Below are 15,834 nucleotides of genomic sequence, written 5' to 3'. Positions count from 1 at the left end.
TCTCTCGAAACAGAGACTAGGCTTTAGACTAGGTATGCAGTTTCTAAGTCAAACTCGGATAAATCAAAAAATGAAATCATCTGAAGTGAACTGAGAAAGTCTAAGAGCCACATTTTGGTGGTGCAGGATAAAGACAACATTTCCCCTTTGAGACCACCCTGTGTGGATCACTGGTTGGTCCAGTAATAATTCCACTCCCCTCTGCTGTGGGTACTAAGCACAGTGGTACATCAGCCTGAAATCAGTCTGTGAAACCATCTTTCGCTGGATCTAAGTGCTTCCTTGATTGCTTACTGTTGATTAAAGCACCAAGGAAGAAATCAAGGCATCCTCTTGACTCATTGATCTTCAGTCGTCCTTGGTGAGCTCAGTATGTGGAAGAGGTATGCTAACATCCTGCCACGATAACCACAATGCCTTACGAAAATGTCAAGGACCAATCTTGATATCTTTTTGTAATTCATAACATTCCACAAATTAATGATTCTACTGTCTAATTAAAAAAAAAAAGCTTTATACGTAAACAACTGAACAACAATTTGATTAAAGTAAATTAAATTCATGTATACGCATGACATGAATAACATCTTCTAGAAAAAGTTGTTTTACATTAAGTGACCAATTTAAAGAAGCTGCCATGTCAAAAACACATGACAATGACAAGGCGTTTTGCAATTTAGAAGTTGCCACAACTTAGAAAATAACATTTTAGTCAGTGTGCAAGGTAAAAAAACAACAATAATTACATGTAAACAAAACAAGCACAAATTGAGAAACCAAAAGACAATCTTTAAAATAGGTTACATTTTCCACAGACACTAGAATTCAAGTTTGGAGTCAGTAAGTTATGAAGGCTATTTATTTCAAATGTTTTAAAAGATTTTTATTTCAAATTAACAGTGATAAACAGTTGTGGCCTGATTGCTACGTCAGACGCTGGTTGAAGCGGGTTTAATTCTCGATACCGACAGGAAATGACTGAGGTGCACCTAACATTAGTTTTGTTTTTATATTAATTGAATTGAAAGAATCAAATCTTACTGAACCAAACTTTTGAACAATAGTATCCTTCACTAAAATTAACAGTATGTGAATTATTATGATACTCACCCAGATGTTGCCATCTTGATGGTATGGTTTCCAGTTTCTGCCTGTGTCACTGTAGAGCAGCCGGTAGCGTGTTGTCCAATCAGAGCTGCTATATCGACCCTGCGTGGCAATGGCTGTGACCTGTTTTCTGCTTCCTAGGTCGACCTGCAGCCACTGGTAATGATCACTGTCCAGTGGAGACCAGCCACCCGCACCTAAAGAAAGCGCACAATACTCAGCATCTTGTTGTATTGATCTAAAATGTTTGTGGTTGTGTCACACAGAGTTGAGGGAAACAGAACAGGAACATGTTATAAATGTACTTTTTTAAAGTTTTTTTAATGGTACAAATTGAATTGTCCATACTCTACAGGATAATACAAGAGCTTTGTAATTTAACAAAGATCATCTGTTATGGTGTTGGGTCTACTGAACTAACTGGATATATTCGAGAGGAGCATCTGTATTATTCTGTTCTCACTTCTCTTGGAAGTCTTAAGAACAGATGGCCTTACAGATGTTTTATCTGTGCTTTTAGCTGTAGGCTTTTGGACATTTGCTAAAGGGATATTAGAAGGATCATTAAATATCATAAATCCAACCATTAATATTAACGATATGATCCCCTTTCAACCACATGCATCAATTTTTAACAATCCAATGCACACATGGTTCTCTTTGAATATCCTGTTGCCAGGCCTGCATTAAGGGCCCTAGAAGGGAGAATTAGCCCATCTGGCCACACGTTTCACCATAAACTGCTTATTGAATATTTGAGTGACATAAACAAAACAAAGGGTTACACTTTATTTTAAGGTGTCATTGTTACAGTGCAAATATATATTTAAGTATGGAGTAATATTAATTAAGATTTATTTAGGGTTATGTTGAGAGTTAGATGCATGTTCATTTACTGTTATTACCATAACAAGTAAATGTAACATAGGTAACAAAGACACTGTAAAATAAAGTATTAACAAAACATTTAAATATATGTGCCCCTAAATCACTACTACATAACTTTCAAAGTTTAATCTCAGGTCATTCAAGACAGGTAAACGCAAAGCAGTGTGAGAGATAAACTTAAATAGCAAAAACAATTGAGGATGAAGAATAGAACACAGCTGACACAAATGAACTAAAAGTCGATAAAGAAATGGAGACATTTCGCCCTTTGGAGGAGCACGAGGTGATGGTGACGGGACGGTGAGAGGCAGACGACGAGCCCCTGGCGGCACCGATAGTGGTTGCCAATAGCATGGACCCAGAGCCTGGCAGTGATGACAGCCTATGGTGGAGATGAGGGAGAAAGGTGCAAAGGTGTAGACAGGACGGTCGACTGATGGAGGCGGAGCTTGTGGATCCCAGGGCACAGATGGCGAGCCGTTAGAGCTTAGTGACATCGCTGGCATCGGAGGCCTTGGCAATGTCAAAGTGCCCAAGGTCTGAGATGATGCCGGTGTGACCGCATACTGCAAAATCCGCGTCCGTGGCAGAGGTTATGTGACGACTGACCAAGGGGGAGCCGCGGACCAGGAAACGCGGTTGACTCGAGGGCCCGAGGGGGGAGCTGAGGGTGGAAGGAGCCAGGAAGTAGCCTCCAGGTTGATGGGCCGAGACGGAGCGAGGCGATCAGAGGGTGATGCAGGGCGGGTCGGAGCCACATGATCCACTCGATCCATTGCTGTTGGTTCAACCCGTTGGTTGCCATGGAAGTGCATTATGTGGAGAAAAATGTGGGGCAAACAACTCACTACAATATTTTGAATTGTACCCAATTCAACTGCTAACTGTCAATATTACATACTACACCTTTAAATCATATGACATCAGAGTTTTAATATGAATATGCTATACTAAAAGTTTTCTATAAGTTAGTGTGTTAGTGTACCCTGGATGCCAGCCGAACTTAGCCCCGCCCACAAAAATTTTAGGTCGGGCAATTCGGTCTGGCCTTGCTCCATAGAGGAGTAATTATCCCCAAACAGAAACTGTTCGGACCAATGAAATCATCAAGGGCGGGCTTTAGTCGATGACGGACAGATGATCAACAGTAACGTAATCATCACGTCATCAAAGGGGCTTGGATTATATTTGTTTGAATCCTAAACGGAGAGCTTGTTTGTATATGCATTCACCTTCACAATTTCTCTCAGAAATGATGATCATGTTGGGTAAGTACGCTGGCAAAGATCGTGTACTCCAGCCTGATTTCAGCGCGCGTGCAGACATGGTTGCCAAGTTTTTACAACAAAACGTGGCAACTACTAGGGGGGTTTTCCGGTGAAAAAATGGTGTTCGGGGGGTAAAATGTGTGTTATTGTGGCAAGGTTGCCTGCTAAAATTCGCACTCCAGGGTCTATATATCACATAATAGTCGCTTTAAAGCCCCACTTGGCTACTTTTGCTCTCGGGGTCCCCCTACAGTTTGGAAAAAATTATGTCCTCAACTACTGTCGTAAGCTCTGTAATCCTACAACAGGGGATGCCATCGCGCGTGCATTTGTTGACATGACAGCCCTGATAGCCCTGAACTAGTCTCGTCTCATAACCCGCGGACCCCGTATGTCTATTTAATGGTCGCGGGTGCGCGGCGTGTTGTAAAAATATATACAGTGGTGCGGTGCGGGCCAAATAACTTCAAGCGTCCCGCGGGTCGGTGCGGTCGGTGCAGCACTAACAGTTCCCCTGAAAACTGCAAGAGGAGTTCTTCTGGCGTCGCGTGTGAAATGTCTTCATCCCAGGTAACGTTACAGTCAGTGGCATATGTTTCAGCATGTCATATGAATATAATTTCATGGGTTTTGTTTTTTTTAAACGCCAAATAATCACGATGCTCACGTTTACAAGCCAGCGTCATTATAGTAGTCTATTGGTTACCATTTTACAGAATCTATATGATACTTCAGTAAGTTCAATGTTTGAGTGGTAGCTCACCGTAACAAGCAGGACAGCATCGGTCGGGCACGCCTCCTTCAGCTCACGCCGACGAGCAAACCCTGGTCACATTTTGATCCTCGTCCTGCCTTTAATCCCATCATTTTTTCATTTCCTCTTATTGCTTTCCTCCAACAAAACCTTTTCTTTCTTATTTGTCTCTGCTGCTTCGGACATGACTATATTATCCGACGAACAAAGTTGGGCTCGCACGTCCGAATGTAAGGAAGTGTGTGTGTTGGTGGAAGTGACGTATATGCCGTAAAGCAGTTGAATTTTGTAGTTCTTTCTTTTTCTCGGGTTACTACCCGAAACCCGCAGTTTAAAAGTACGATTAAAAACGATACAGACCCCATCAGGCTATGGCAGACGTGTCATTCAACCTATTGTAAGTAGATTTATCATCACAAGAGTCTTAAAAAATATATTATGAAGGTTGAAAAGTTACCTAGTGCTGCTTTAACCCGCAGACATAGAAAAGAACCCGCGGAAAAAACGCGGACTTGGCATCACAGTGCAGTTGAGCTCTGTTGACATTTGACAAGTAACATTATGCGTCCCTTCGTTGCTCTGATTGGTTGTAGGTCTATCCAATTGATGTCTTTCCTAGTTCGGTTGAAACACGCCTCATAATCACAGCCCAATGGAGCAGTTTCAGACTCATATTCTGACTAGAATTGAGTAAGACCACGTCAGGCTAGTGTTAGTGTATAACCAGTGATATAAAATAAAGGCTTTTGGCAATTTAAAAAATTGGGAGGAGCCGTTCGATATGTCCCGCCCTGTCTTCCTGTTTCAGTGAAATTTCCATCAACAAATTTAATAATGCTGCACGTTTCAAGGCACTTCAGTGAGCCTTTAAAGGCGGTTGGCAAACACACTTGAAGGTGCATATAGCCACCTACTGCATGACATCTGCTTGACATCTGATGAAAAAGAAAGGATCGGGCTTAGGATACCCAATAACGATCAGTAAAAAAAAAAAAAAAAACGTTATCTTCCTCTGTGACAAAAACTCGGCTCAGGACATCCCAATTTAGAAGTAAATCTACTCCATTAAATTCCTAACTAACTTCACAGTGGCACTGCAGCTAGCCAAAGGGAGAGTCAAGAAAAAGGACATAAAGTGAGGGTCAGCAGTTCAGGGTGTCCAGGGATCAGTACAAGACAGAAGCTTAAGAGAGTGTAAGGGAGCCAGGGGACATCCACTCCACCGCCACCTGCAACCTGCCGCCAAGGCAGATGTTCTGAGGAGATAAAGAGAGTAGAAGAAGGGCACGGGAAGGACACCGGCAGCTAAGAAAGAGAGGAATAAAACAGGTAGCAGAAGACAACATAGCTCCTGGAGTTTTTACATTAGGTCCAGATCAAATAAAATAAAAATACTCAATAAATCTGATAAAACAAGATACGTTAGAACTGAAGAGATGAAAAATAAATTGCATTATGTTTGTCTAAACCCTGCCTGATGGGATATCTGTGCAGCCTGATAGATGTGGCATGTAGGACTTTGTGATGATAATGCACCTAGGCGATGATAAATCATACGGCATAATTTCTGAATAGTTTACCATCTGCTAACGTGCTGACACTAAAAGAAAGAGACTCGCAACCTTTGTGATTTGCTATGCACATTTTAGTGATTTGTTTTTGCATTGTGTTCTTATGACTTCATTGACTTGACAACATTAACCTATTTGATCACTTCTGGATTCAAATGTGCATATGAACATCCAGACATTACGTTTGCTGTATCGGTTTCTTATACAAAGAAATTTCTTATACAGCTGTAGGCAAAGTGACACCACAGGCACGACAATATCAATGGGAGTATGCTGCACATTAATCACAGAATGATCTGTCTGAACTCATAATTAAAATGCTGTCATTACCATTTTATCATTCTTAAGCTTGAAATTTTGCCTCAGCTTTATTTTAAAACTCCATCTACCATTTTAATTAAATAAATAGTTAACCCAAAAAGATTTCTAGAATGTTGACATTTATTCACACTCATGTTGTTTTAAACATCACTCTGTACCAGCAGGGCTGTGTTTTGGCCACAGGCACGAGACCACAGGCCATAGCACACAGCTATGGTTAAATGGTTATTTCAAGTAAGCGAGTGTATTACCTGAATTTAGATATAGAAATTTCCTTCAGGTCAGTTCTGTTCATATAAAATAAAAATAAATCAGTTTTGAATGCTCACTGCGATATCTTGTCCTTGTAACAGTCGAGGGGTTTCCCTGTGCCCTTACGCTGACAATGCTAGTCAAAGCATTTGTCAGTTGCATCTTGCTCCTCCGTGTTCACAATTTCACAAGCTTCAGTCCTTTCAATATAAAGGCTTTTCCTACTGGCTGACTAACTTATGAATACATGTCTTCACCGCCATCTAATGGATAATAATGCAACTTCTGTTGCTGTTAATGGAAGACTTTTTAGTGATTTTGGTCATATTTTTCATACATATTTTTGGCTTTGATATTTGTATTGTGTGGTAACCATTTTATAAAAGCAATAAGGTACTTGAGGAAAGTGCTGTATCGTGAATAAGTTGCGGCCGAAAAGGGGTAAAAGACACTCATGTCATGCCAAATGGTGTGCATACAAAAAGTGAAGTGAATATTCACCTTGCGTTACTCCCGGGATTATTTGTTTTTTGTGATATTTGTGTGAATAAAAACATTACACAATGAGGAATGTATTCAAGCACATCAATCAAACATCTTAGGTATGTTGATGTCCCAAAATCATATGTATTGGGGTGGAATCAGGTAGCACAATTGTGTGGGAAAAGTGCAGACTTGGCAACACTAGTTGTGGAAGCCACAATTACATCGGAAAGCTAAATGCTGATGTGTCTGGGTGCACAGCACCATTCAGAACTCTGTGAATTTATGAATTTCTCACTCTGTGAATTTCTGAATTTCTTCTTCAAAAACTGCACCTGGATGACAGCCACTTCCAGCATTACTTGAGGATGACGGGTGCCCAGCCCAGTTTGATAACCTGCTAGCAAGGGTCGCTGCCAGGATTTCTCAGTAGGACACCAACTGTCCATCTGTCTCAGGCCAGGGGCAATTTCATTATTAGTGCAATACCAATATCAATAAATATACAGTGTATCTATTGATTTTGCTGTGATTCATTTCCAATGAATGGATCAAAGCATGCCAAAAGTGAATACTGTCTGATTTCATGTTTGTCAGGCCTGTCCATAAAAGGGGAAATTATATTTAATGCTGGTTTTCAGAATAGAGTTTGTAAATACTACAGTCAAAACATTACAGAGTAATGTGTATTGTTAGTAATATTTAATTGTCAAAAGTATATATATTCTACTAAAACGTCCCCTGTCAGTGTATTATATCTGATGTTTTTGGATGAGTATAACTGCTACATTCGTGTATCATGTGTATGTTGCATTTTACAGCTGTAGATACACTGACATTATTTGACATTTAATTATTTTATTGATAGATACATTTCGGGGTGCCCAAAGAAGGCTAAAGTAATGCTCTCGGACATATCAAACCGGACGCATCAATAAACTCTTCTTAGCTCGTGTCATGCAGATCTTTCTACTTGCGCAGAAGACACGATTGAGACGAATATCTCATAGCCCAGTTCGCATCATTTGCGTTGCCTGCCGCTAACTTGTGTCTATTTGCATCTTTACATTGACTTTTTATGTAATCTACTCGTGCAAATAATTAAATTATTACTTTTGGTGTGCACAGCCTTTAGTAGGGGAGAACGAGGTAATGTGAGACATTGAGAGACAAACTCGCAATTGCGAGTTTTATTCTTTATATCCTTGAGAAAAAAAGTCTGAATTGTTACTTTATAACTTGCAGTTGTGAGAAAAAAAGTCTGAATTCTGAGATAAAAGTCGCAATTACTCTTTTTATTTTTTTATTTAGTGGCAAAAATGGGCTTCCATATACAAAACAGCTCGAGAGGATCACCATGCAACTTGTGTTGAAATGAATTAGCTAAATAATTATATTTAGCTAATTTTCTGACTAATAATTTGTGGTTAAGAAAATTAAAAGCTATGTTTTTTTTTTTTCCTTCTTGCCCAGGTGTGTGTGTGTGTGTGTGTGTGTGTGTGTGTGTGTGTGTGTGTGTGTGTGTGTGTGTGTGTGTGTGTGTGTGTGTGTACATAATGTATATAAAATATAGACAGAGAAAAAGGTTTAATTCAGGAAACTAATTTCAACTTTGTAAGAATCCAGGAGGAGAAAGAAAGAAAAGGAAATAAAGGACATGGATCACTGCTCACATTCCTTATATTAGTCTCTCAATCTCATGCATGGACACATTGGTATTCAGCTGAGCTTGGGGTACATGACTGAATGCTGGGGGACTGGACCTTCCTACCCCTCTGTCATTCACCTCCGTTTTCCCACCTCTCCCTCTCATTAGTCTCCAACAGGCTAGTTTGTTTCGCACATACAGCCGCCTGTCCCTTCCCATCTCCAGCTGTGAGGGCCAAACAGGTTTCTGATGAAGCGATATTTGACCTTTCCCTCAGATTCATCTCACAGATGAACTGCTGCAAAGTAGATGCCCTTCCTGCTGAATGAGAGCAGAGGACGCCTAAGCAAGTCTCAAACCTGATGTCTGGATTTGAGATGATGCTGAGGGTGGACAGCGAAATGGCTGTGTGCATCTTACACATCAGAGCCGCGTGATTACAGCTGACCTTCAACAGACTATTCGCTGATGTAAATCCATATGAAAAATGTGAAGTGATGGATGTGTTTCATATAGTGCCAAGGTCTTTAGGAGACTGAGTGAAAGATGCGTGAGCTGTGTCATAAATGCATATTAAAGCACTATGCTTCTAAAAAAAGACCTAATGAAGAGCATGAACACATTGCCAGAGTTTCACCTTTATTCTTGAGAAGGGGGAAATGGTGTCCTTTAGGCCCTTTTTTTTTTTTTTTTTTTTTACTTTTTAATACACAAGACTTATATAGACTATACAAAATGGTGTAAACAATACAATGGACAAAATCTACTGAACTTGAATAAACCCATTTCTATAGACTAAACAGGTCCAATCTGCCTTTATCATCCTACTTAGGTGTGTCATTTGTAATTACCAATATTTATTATTATATTTTAAGGTGTTGGGCTTCTAAATACAGGACCTGCTTGAATTACTTGATTGTAAGTTGTGATGCAGTTTTTATAGACATTATGATATGATTTCCTATCGTCTTCTGGCTGGATAGGGTGGGAGGGAGGGATGGATGAATGGATGGATGGGTGGATGGATTGATGGGTGGATGGATGGATGGATGGGTGGATGGGTGGATGGGTGGATGGGTGGATGGATTGATGGGTGGGTGGATGGATTGATGGGTGGGTGGGTGGATGGTGGACGTCACCCATCAAAGTAGATACTGTAAATCCAATTCTGCTTTCTACTGACTTTGTGTTGACAGAATCTTTGGATGCTGACATATGGGCATTACCTACAATAGTTTGCCATGATACTGCTCATCTAACTATAACTTAAGCCGAGTTCACACTGCTCGATTTTAGCCCCGATTTCGACTCACAGACAGGTTTAGCGAAATCGTCGACAAATGTCAGAGATCATAGGCAAATCAGTGCTCGTGCACGTGAGTAACAATCACACAGTGTGAATGATCAAAGACATGGTCAGAGAGAATCGCTGACGAGTCACAGATGCCCGTGAGATATTTGGCATGCTGAATATCTGGACCTGTCTGCGATTCAAACTGCTGCTGTGTGAAATGAATTCTGACTGAAAATGACATCGGCGATGACCAACAGCCAATGAGAGAGCAAGATACAGGGCAGCGCAGGTTCAGAGAGGAGTTATAGACAGAATGTCAGTATTTTAGATATGTTTACAATTCTATCATACAGAAAAAAGCCCAAACATTTGCACGTCCAGCCGCAGCAGCAGCACATTACAAAATTATTTATTTACCTCAAACTCTCTTTGCAGAACACAATTCATGCTCCCTCTGTCTCTCCAACAATTTCCTCCGCCATAATCTTTTTTCTATTCCTCCCCAAATCAGCACACAGCACACAGACACAAATCAAGCTGTTTGGTCTGGAAATTCACCATTGACAGGGCTCAATCCGAGGGGCGGGATAAACGGTCGTCTTTCAAACTCCCTCTGCATGGCGTGCACACAATTGGATAGAGCTACAACCAACCAGAGCAACGTGAAGCGGAGCTAGTTGACAGATTAAACTTAAGAATGACTTCAGTGCCGTTCTTTGATCTTTTCTCAGAGAAAAGCTTAACTCCAAGTCTTCCAGAGTCGCGGTCAAAGCTGATTCGAAAGACCGCAGTTAGCCAGCTTCTGTGTTTACTAGTAGCATGCAAGCGCAACTCTGCCGTCATTTGGTTAAGCCCTGCCCACCGACTCTATACACAATGTGATTGGCCTGACCAGAGTTTGGTTTTTACAGCTCAGAAGTGAATTGAGAGTTGCTAGACGACACTCGCGAGTTGCTTTGTGACATCTATGCGTCTAGATCTCTAGGCTAGCGCACAGACAATTTGGGGGCAAACTTTCTGCAGTTTATTATTTTTAATAATTCCAAGTCTCACGCACGTGTATTCTTGCATTGTTGACTTGTCACATCACACGTGTGTTTAGTTGGGAAACATCCAGAGAGAGAGTCGTCAGCGATTGTTTCTCCTCATGCAGTGTGAAACCTCCTGTCGCCGATCCATCGTGCAGTGTGAACACAGCAGTGACTGAATGCTACCCTAAATAGTCATGCAGTGTGAAAAGAGCAGAGACCCGAAGAGTTTGAAAATCGTGCAGTCTGAACTAGGCTTAATGAGCATTCCTCTGTGACGGCATCATCCAGCGTCCCACAGCAACCTGCACTCTGACACGACTGGGCACTTCTGATGCTGTCAAAACAATCTTTCCTTGGCCCTCCAGTTCAGTGACATTGGAAGCGGTCACAGTCATTGTCCTAAAGCTAATTATATTTTAAAAAACTGAATTGAGCGGAACATGTGCTGTATGGATGTGGATTTCATTAAAGGGTCCCCAGTGTTATTGCTATTCATGATATTGAGTAAAAGAGAGAAAAAACCTCAGTGTATCATATATAAAAATGTCATACTCCATCGACAGGAAGAGGTCCAGACATCACACTATTATTCACAGTACTAAATAACCTTGTGCAAGATCGATGACAACTGCATATCTGCATGGGAATTCTGGGCAAGAATGACACAACTGACAGAAGTAACCTTTCTTCAACTCTGATAAGACGTCATTAACATGCATTATGGCCTATGACTTTCAAACAGTAATATGAATCTCTGATTATACCGGGGAAAACATGACACACATCACCAAGACTAAAACATCAACTCAAACCTGAGTGTTTCTTCAAGCATTACTCACCGAGGTCTCTCTAAAGTACATTGAGGTTGCTAAAGAAGGACTGCCATTGTGTAGATTCTGCACAAAGCTGTCATGTCATTGATATGAACCCTCAAGTGTGCGGACTGGCAGGTTGGAGAACATGTTCACTGGACACCACTGTGGGGCTTCTGAGTGACTGGGAACCCTGTGTCGCTATGCTGACTGCTGATGGAGGCAGTGCCAGAGGGCATATCCCATTGCTTACACTCACAAACCCCACCGGCCTTCAGTGCGAAAGGTGGTTGGATTGAAATGCCTGCCTTACATATACCCGGAAGCTGCTGTTACCATAGTCACCTGCCAATCTTGTGTGCTTTATATGCTGTCTGAACTTTTAAGTCCATCACTGAAGTAATCATTCTGACTATATTACAAAAAATCCAAGCAAAGAACAACTACTGTATATCTAGTTGTTAAAGCTAAACTGTGTGATATTTTTCCCCATCTAGAGGTAAAAGGTATATGATCATCCAATGAAAATTTGTTTCTGTTCCTCTCAATTACGATTTCGTTTTAAATACTACAGTGGCCGATTTACTCCAAGATTAACATGGCTTCTAGTTCGACTTCGTACATGAGTGTTCCTTGAGGTTACTTTAGTTTGCAGTTATTTAATTTGTCAGTTAACATGTAGGTTATGACATCAATGTAAAATGAATAACAGTTTTACATTTTCGTTCTTTTTTTTTACCATTTCATTGCTAAAATCAGCTATCAGGTTCCCAGACGAATGCAAGCTAATCTTAGTAAAGTAACTTTAATCAGTGCTATCGTTATTCTGTATATTGTATGACATCACTAGCGTAAGGCAAAGTTTACATTGTAGACTATATAATTTTCTCTGTGAGCAGAGATCAGTTTATGTGACGGAGGTGCGAGGGAGAGGTGTTAAAATGTAAAAGGCGAAGCTTGAATTTATGGGTATGTCCCTCTTTGGCTAATGTACTTTCAAGATGGAAGGGCAAAATGGCGACTGGCAATCGAACCCCCCACCCGTATGTATTTTCAAAGGCATATTATAAACTTACAAGAATAGTTTATTACTTGAAAGAGGTAAATAAACATTAAAGAGCACATATTTTTTTTGAAAGAGCTAAGTGTTTGTAGCAAAGAAAAAACTAAAAAAGTTACATAGTGTAGCTTTAAACATATATCCTGCTAAATACGTTCTATGCAGAGAAGTATTACAGGAATAGTTCATTCAAAAATAACAATTCATCATTTACTCACCCTTACAACCTCACAAACCTCTTTATTTCTTTTGTGGAACATAAAATGAGATGCTTTCAGGAATGTGTGGGACACTATTTTCTATGCAAAATTAATTTTATGGCCAATAACAATAAATGGCCAATATTAAAATGAATAATTAAATAATTATAATTAATTATATTAAAAAATCAAATGTTGATATTAATGGCTGATGTTAAAATTGTATAATATTGAATTAAATTAAAATTAAATGTAAAACTTTTTGTAAAACAACTTTTTTATTTTTTATTTAACCCATTTAAATGCTGCAAGTGAATGATAATGTTATCATGTATTATGAAAAAATCATAAATGCTATCTATCTATCTATCTATCTATCTATCTATCTATCTATCTATCTATCTATCTATCTATCTATCTATCTATCTATCTATCTATCTATCTATCTATCTATCTATCTATCTCTCTCACACAAATTAAGCTTTTTTAGATTTACACATTTAAATTAATAGCAAAATTCCATCAAATTGAATTGCACAATCCCTACATATTTTAATTGAATAATTAAAGAATGATTCAATTGTTCAATTAGATTATGTAAGGTAAAAAATCGTATTGTTTTCTAGTGCATCATCCAGTGCTATTTAAGTATTATTTATATACTTTTATTGTATTTATAAATATTTATATTTTTACATTTTTACATTTAGCTTTAATTTCTTTCCAAATTTTAGAACGTATTAATTCAGTTAGTTGCAAAGTCAATATTTCTTGCTCAACATTATTACTTTTTTTTGTTAACAATAACTTACTGATCATCCAATACCAATAAATAATAATAATAATAATAATAACATAAATAAATGTTATGTATAAAATGTTAAATAAATGTTAAACAAAAATCTCTAAAATCATCCGACAGCCAAAATGGTAGTAATATATTGTGCATCCCTACATAAAATAATGATAATAGTTACCACAGAATAACAACTCACCCAAGCTATGACAGAATGTTAATTTATTGGTGAACTGTTCATTTAAAGTAAACTGCCATGTATACATGAGCTCTGCTTGACAGAATAAACAGCAAAAAATGAATTAATGCAGGTATTTAAATAACACCCATTTATTCATACATAGGCAGTACAGAGAGATAGTCTCCTTAAGGAAAAAAAGATTTATATGCAGCGTACACCGTCTACACGCTTTTAGAAGAATTTGTAATACAAGGCAGTTACAGTAGCAATGAATATTACAGTATTTTGTGTACATAATAGAGCCCAGTGACTCATTTAGCTTGGAAATAACATGCATTTAAAGCCTTTAAAGTCAGTCCCACGGCCTCCACAGACTCCCACAGAGAGGCTCATATATAAAACATCCATTTGGATCCGAATTTACTCTCCCCTGAGAGCCTATCAATGCACACACAAAAAAAAGCAAAAAAGCTTCTGATGCACATTTAAAACTGGGTCCAATTCTTTCTGCATTTGCCCTCATAAAACAAAATGATAATAAATAAATAATATCTAATCTTGTTCTTTCACAAAACAGAACTTCAGAGACGTCCTACGAACACACAAGAACTTCCATTTTAATTAAAAAAAAATTGTAATGAGTAACGAGGAACAAAAATAATAAATATGGGAATTTTGCTCATATCACCAAGATAAATCAAAGCATTGTCACATCTGTTGTAGATTTTCGCTCAATTAGTCCTAAGCACAGTGTTTTCCGAAAGCACAGTTTAGCATAATGGGATGAGCCATTGTAATCCAGTAATTCACGCCTGGAGTTATTGAAGTAATGACTCTGCTGTGCCATATAGTGCATGAATGTTTATTGAAATGACACAAAACTATATTATATCAAGTCTGAGCACCTGTGAAATTGAAGTTTGTAATATACTGCCACCATAAAACAACAGCTCAGGAGTATTGAGGTATTGTGTTGAGATAAAAAGGGACTGTTCATAAATTCACATCGGTGGCTGTGAATATGTGTGAGCAAGTATTATGAAAATGCTTTACAGTACCTCCTCTTTTGTTTAGCTTGGCGTATCCAGGTGCATAGCCACTAGTGAACACCGAGGAACTGGTGAAGGCATTATGGGGGAGTGGTGTGACCAGAGCTTCATCACATTTTTCTGTAGAAGACAAAGAAAGAGAGAGAAATAAAAAGCCATTACGATCACATGAAATAACACAATATAAAGCAGTGAAGCAGCACTTCAGTATTAAATCTATTTTAGGAGAGTAAAAGCACTCTTGCCACAAGATGCAGGATGAAATGAGAGATGCCAATGTTTACTGAGCTGAGATTCACATCATGGCAGACCTTTTCTGACTGCAGGCTCTATTAACACCAGCATATTAAAGAGTCAAAGCATTTGGAGGATGGAGGCCGGGCTCCCGCAAGTCATTACTCAGGTCTGAGGGCTTCACGGTTACAAGGCTAAAATGTCAAGGCAAGTAATCTTTTCCAGTAGATATGAAAAAAATGAACACTGAGCTGATTTTAGCCATTCCATCGTGTTCAAGAAAACTCAAGATATTGCTTGATGTGTTGTAGGGATGTCACAAGTACCGGTACCAAGTCGGTACTGAAAATGAACTGTAAAAAATGACGATACCAGCATTTCTGTAGTAACGTTAGCCTACTAACGTTAACTTACCGGTAGTAGGCCTACCGACTCGAGTATATCCGGTACCCACAGCTGCGTTCAGTTGCTTCCGTGTTAATCTAAGCGCTGGGCTCCAGTAGCTAAATATGTACTATTGTATGTGAATATTAAACTGCAAAATACTATTTAAATAGTACTCCAGCCTGTTTTGCGTCTCTGTGTGAATGAAGGTGCCGACGCGCGTGCGCGCGCGCGACACTGACGTTAGCTCGCTGTCTTTGTAGTCTCTGCCAGCTGCTTTGTTTCTCAATGTCAAGGATACTTCCATGAGGACATAAAGTCCCGAACGAATGAACCATCACTTCGTGAGAATTTATTGTTTCATTTGAGAAAAAACGGTATGAATACTCAAGGTCTTCACGGCAACCCGTCAAAATAAAAGTTCGGTGTAAACTAAAGTGAAGAAAATTACATAATATATTAGGCTACTGTTGTACAGTATATTTTAGTCTCTATGTAATA

General features: G+C 39.1%; 1 protein-coding gene across 2 annotated transcripts in view; it reads right to left on the bottom strand.

Moving 5' to 3' along the window:
- Positions 1-15,834, bottom strand: part of cntnap2a (contactin associated protein 2a) — a 506,672-nt gene that overhangs the window by 292,529 nt on the left and 198,309 nt on the right. The window contains exons 1-3 of one of the 2 annotated variants that reach the window (XM_067435517.1): positions 15,027-15,075; positions 14,725-14,835; positions 1,111-1,304 (exon numbers count right to left, since the gene is read on the bottom strand). In XM_067435517.1, the coding sequence (XP_067291618.1) occupies positions 1,111-1,304; positions 14,725-14,835; positions 15,027-15,060 (339 nt within the window). In that variant the 5' untranslated portion in view covers positions 15,061-15,075. Of the gene's footprint in view, positions 1-1,110; positions 1,305-14,724; positions 14,836-15,026; positions 15,076-15,834 lie in introns of those variants that run through there. The other variant, XM_067435516.1, reaches the window with a different exon arrangement.

The sequence above is a fragment of the Pseudorasbora parva genome, chromosome 24, assembly GCF_024679245.1.
Source record: "Pseudorasbora parva isolate DD20220531a chromosome 24, ASM2467924v1, whole genome shotgun sequence".
Lineage (NCBI taxonomy): Eukaryota > Metazoa > Chordata > Actinopteri > Cypriniformes > Gobionidae > Pseudorasbora > Pseudorasbora parva.
This window is presented reverse-complemented; position numbering and strand designations above follow the sequence as displayed.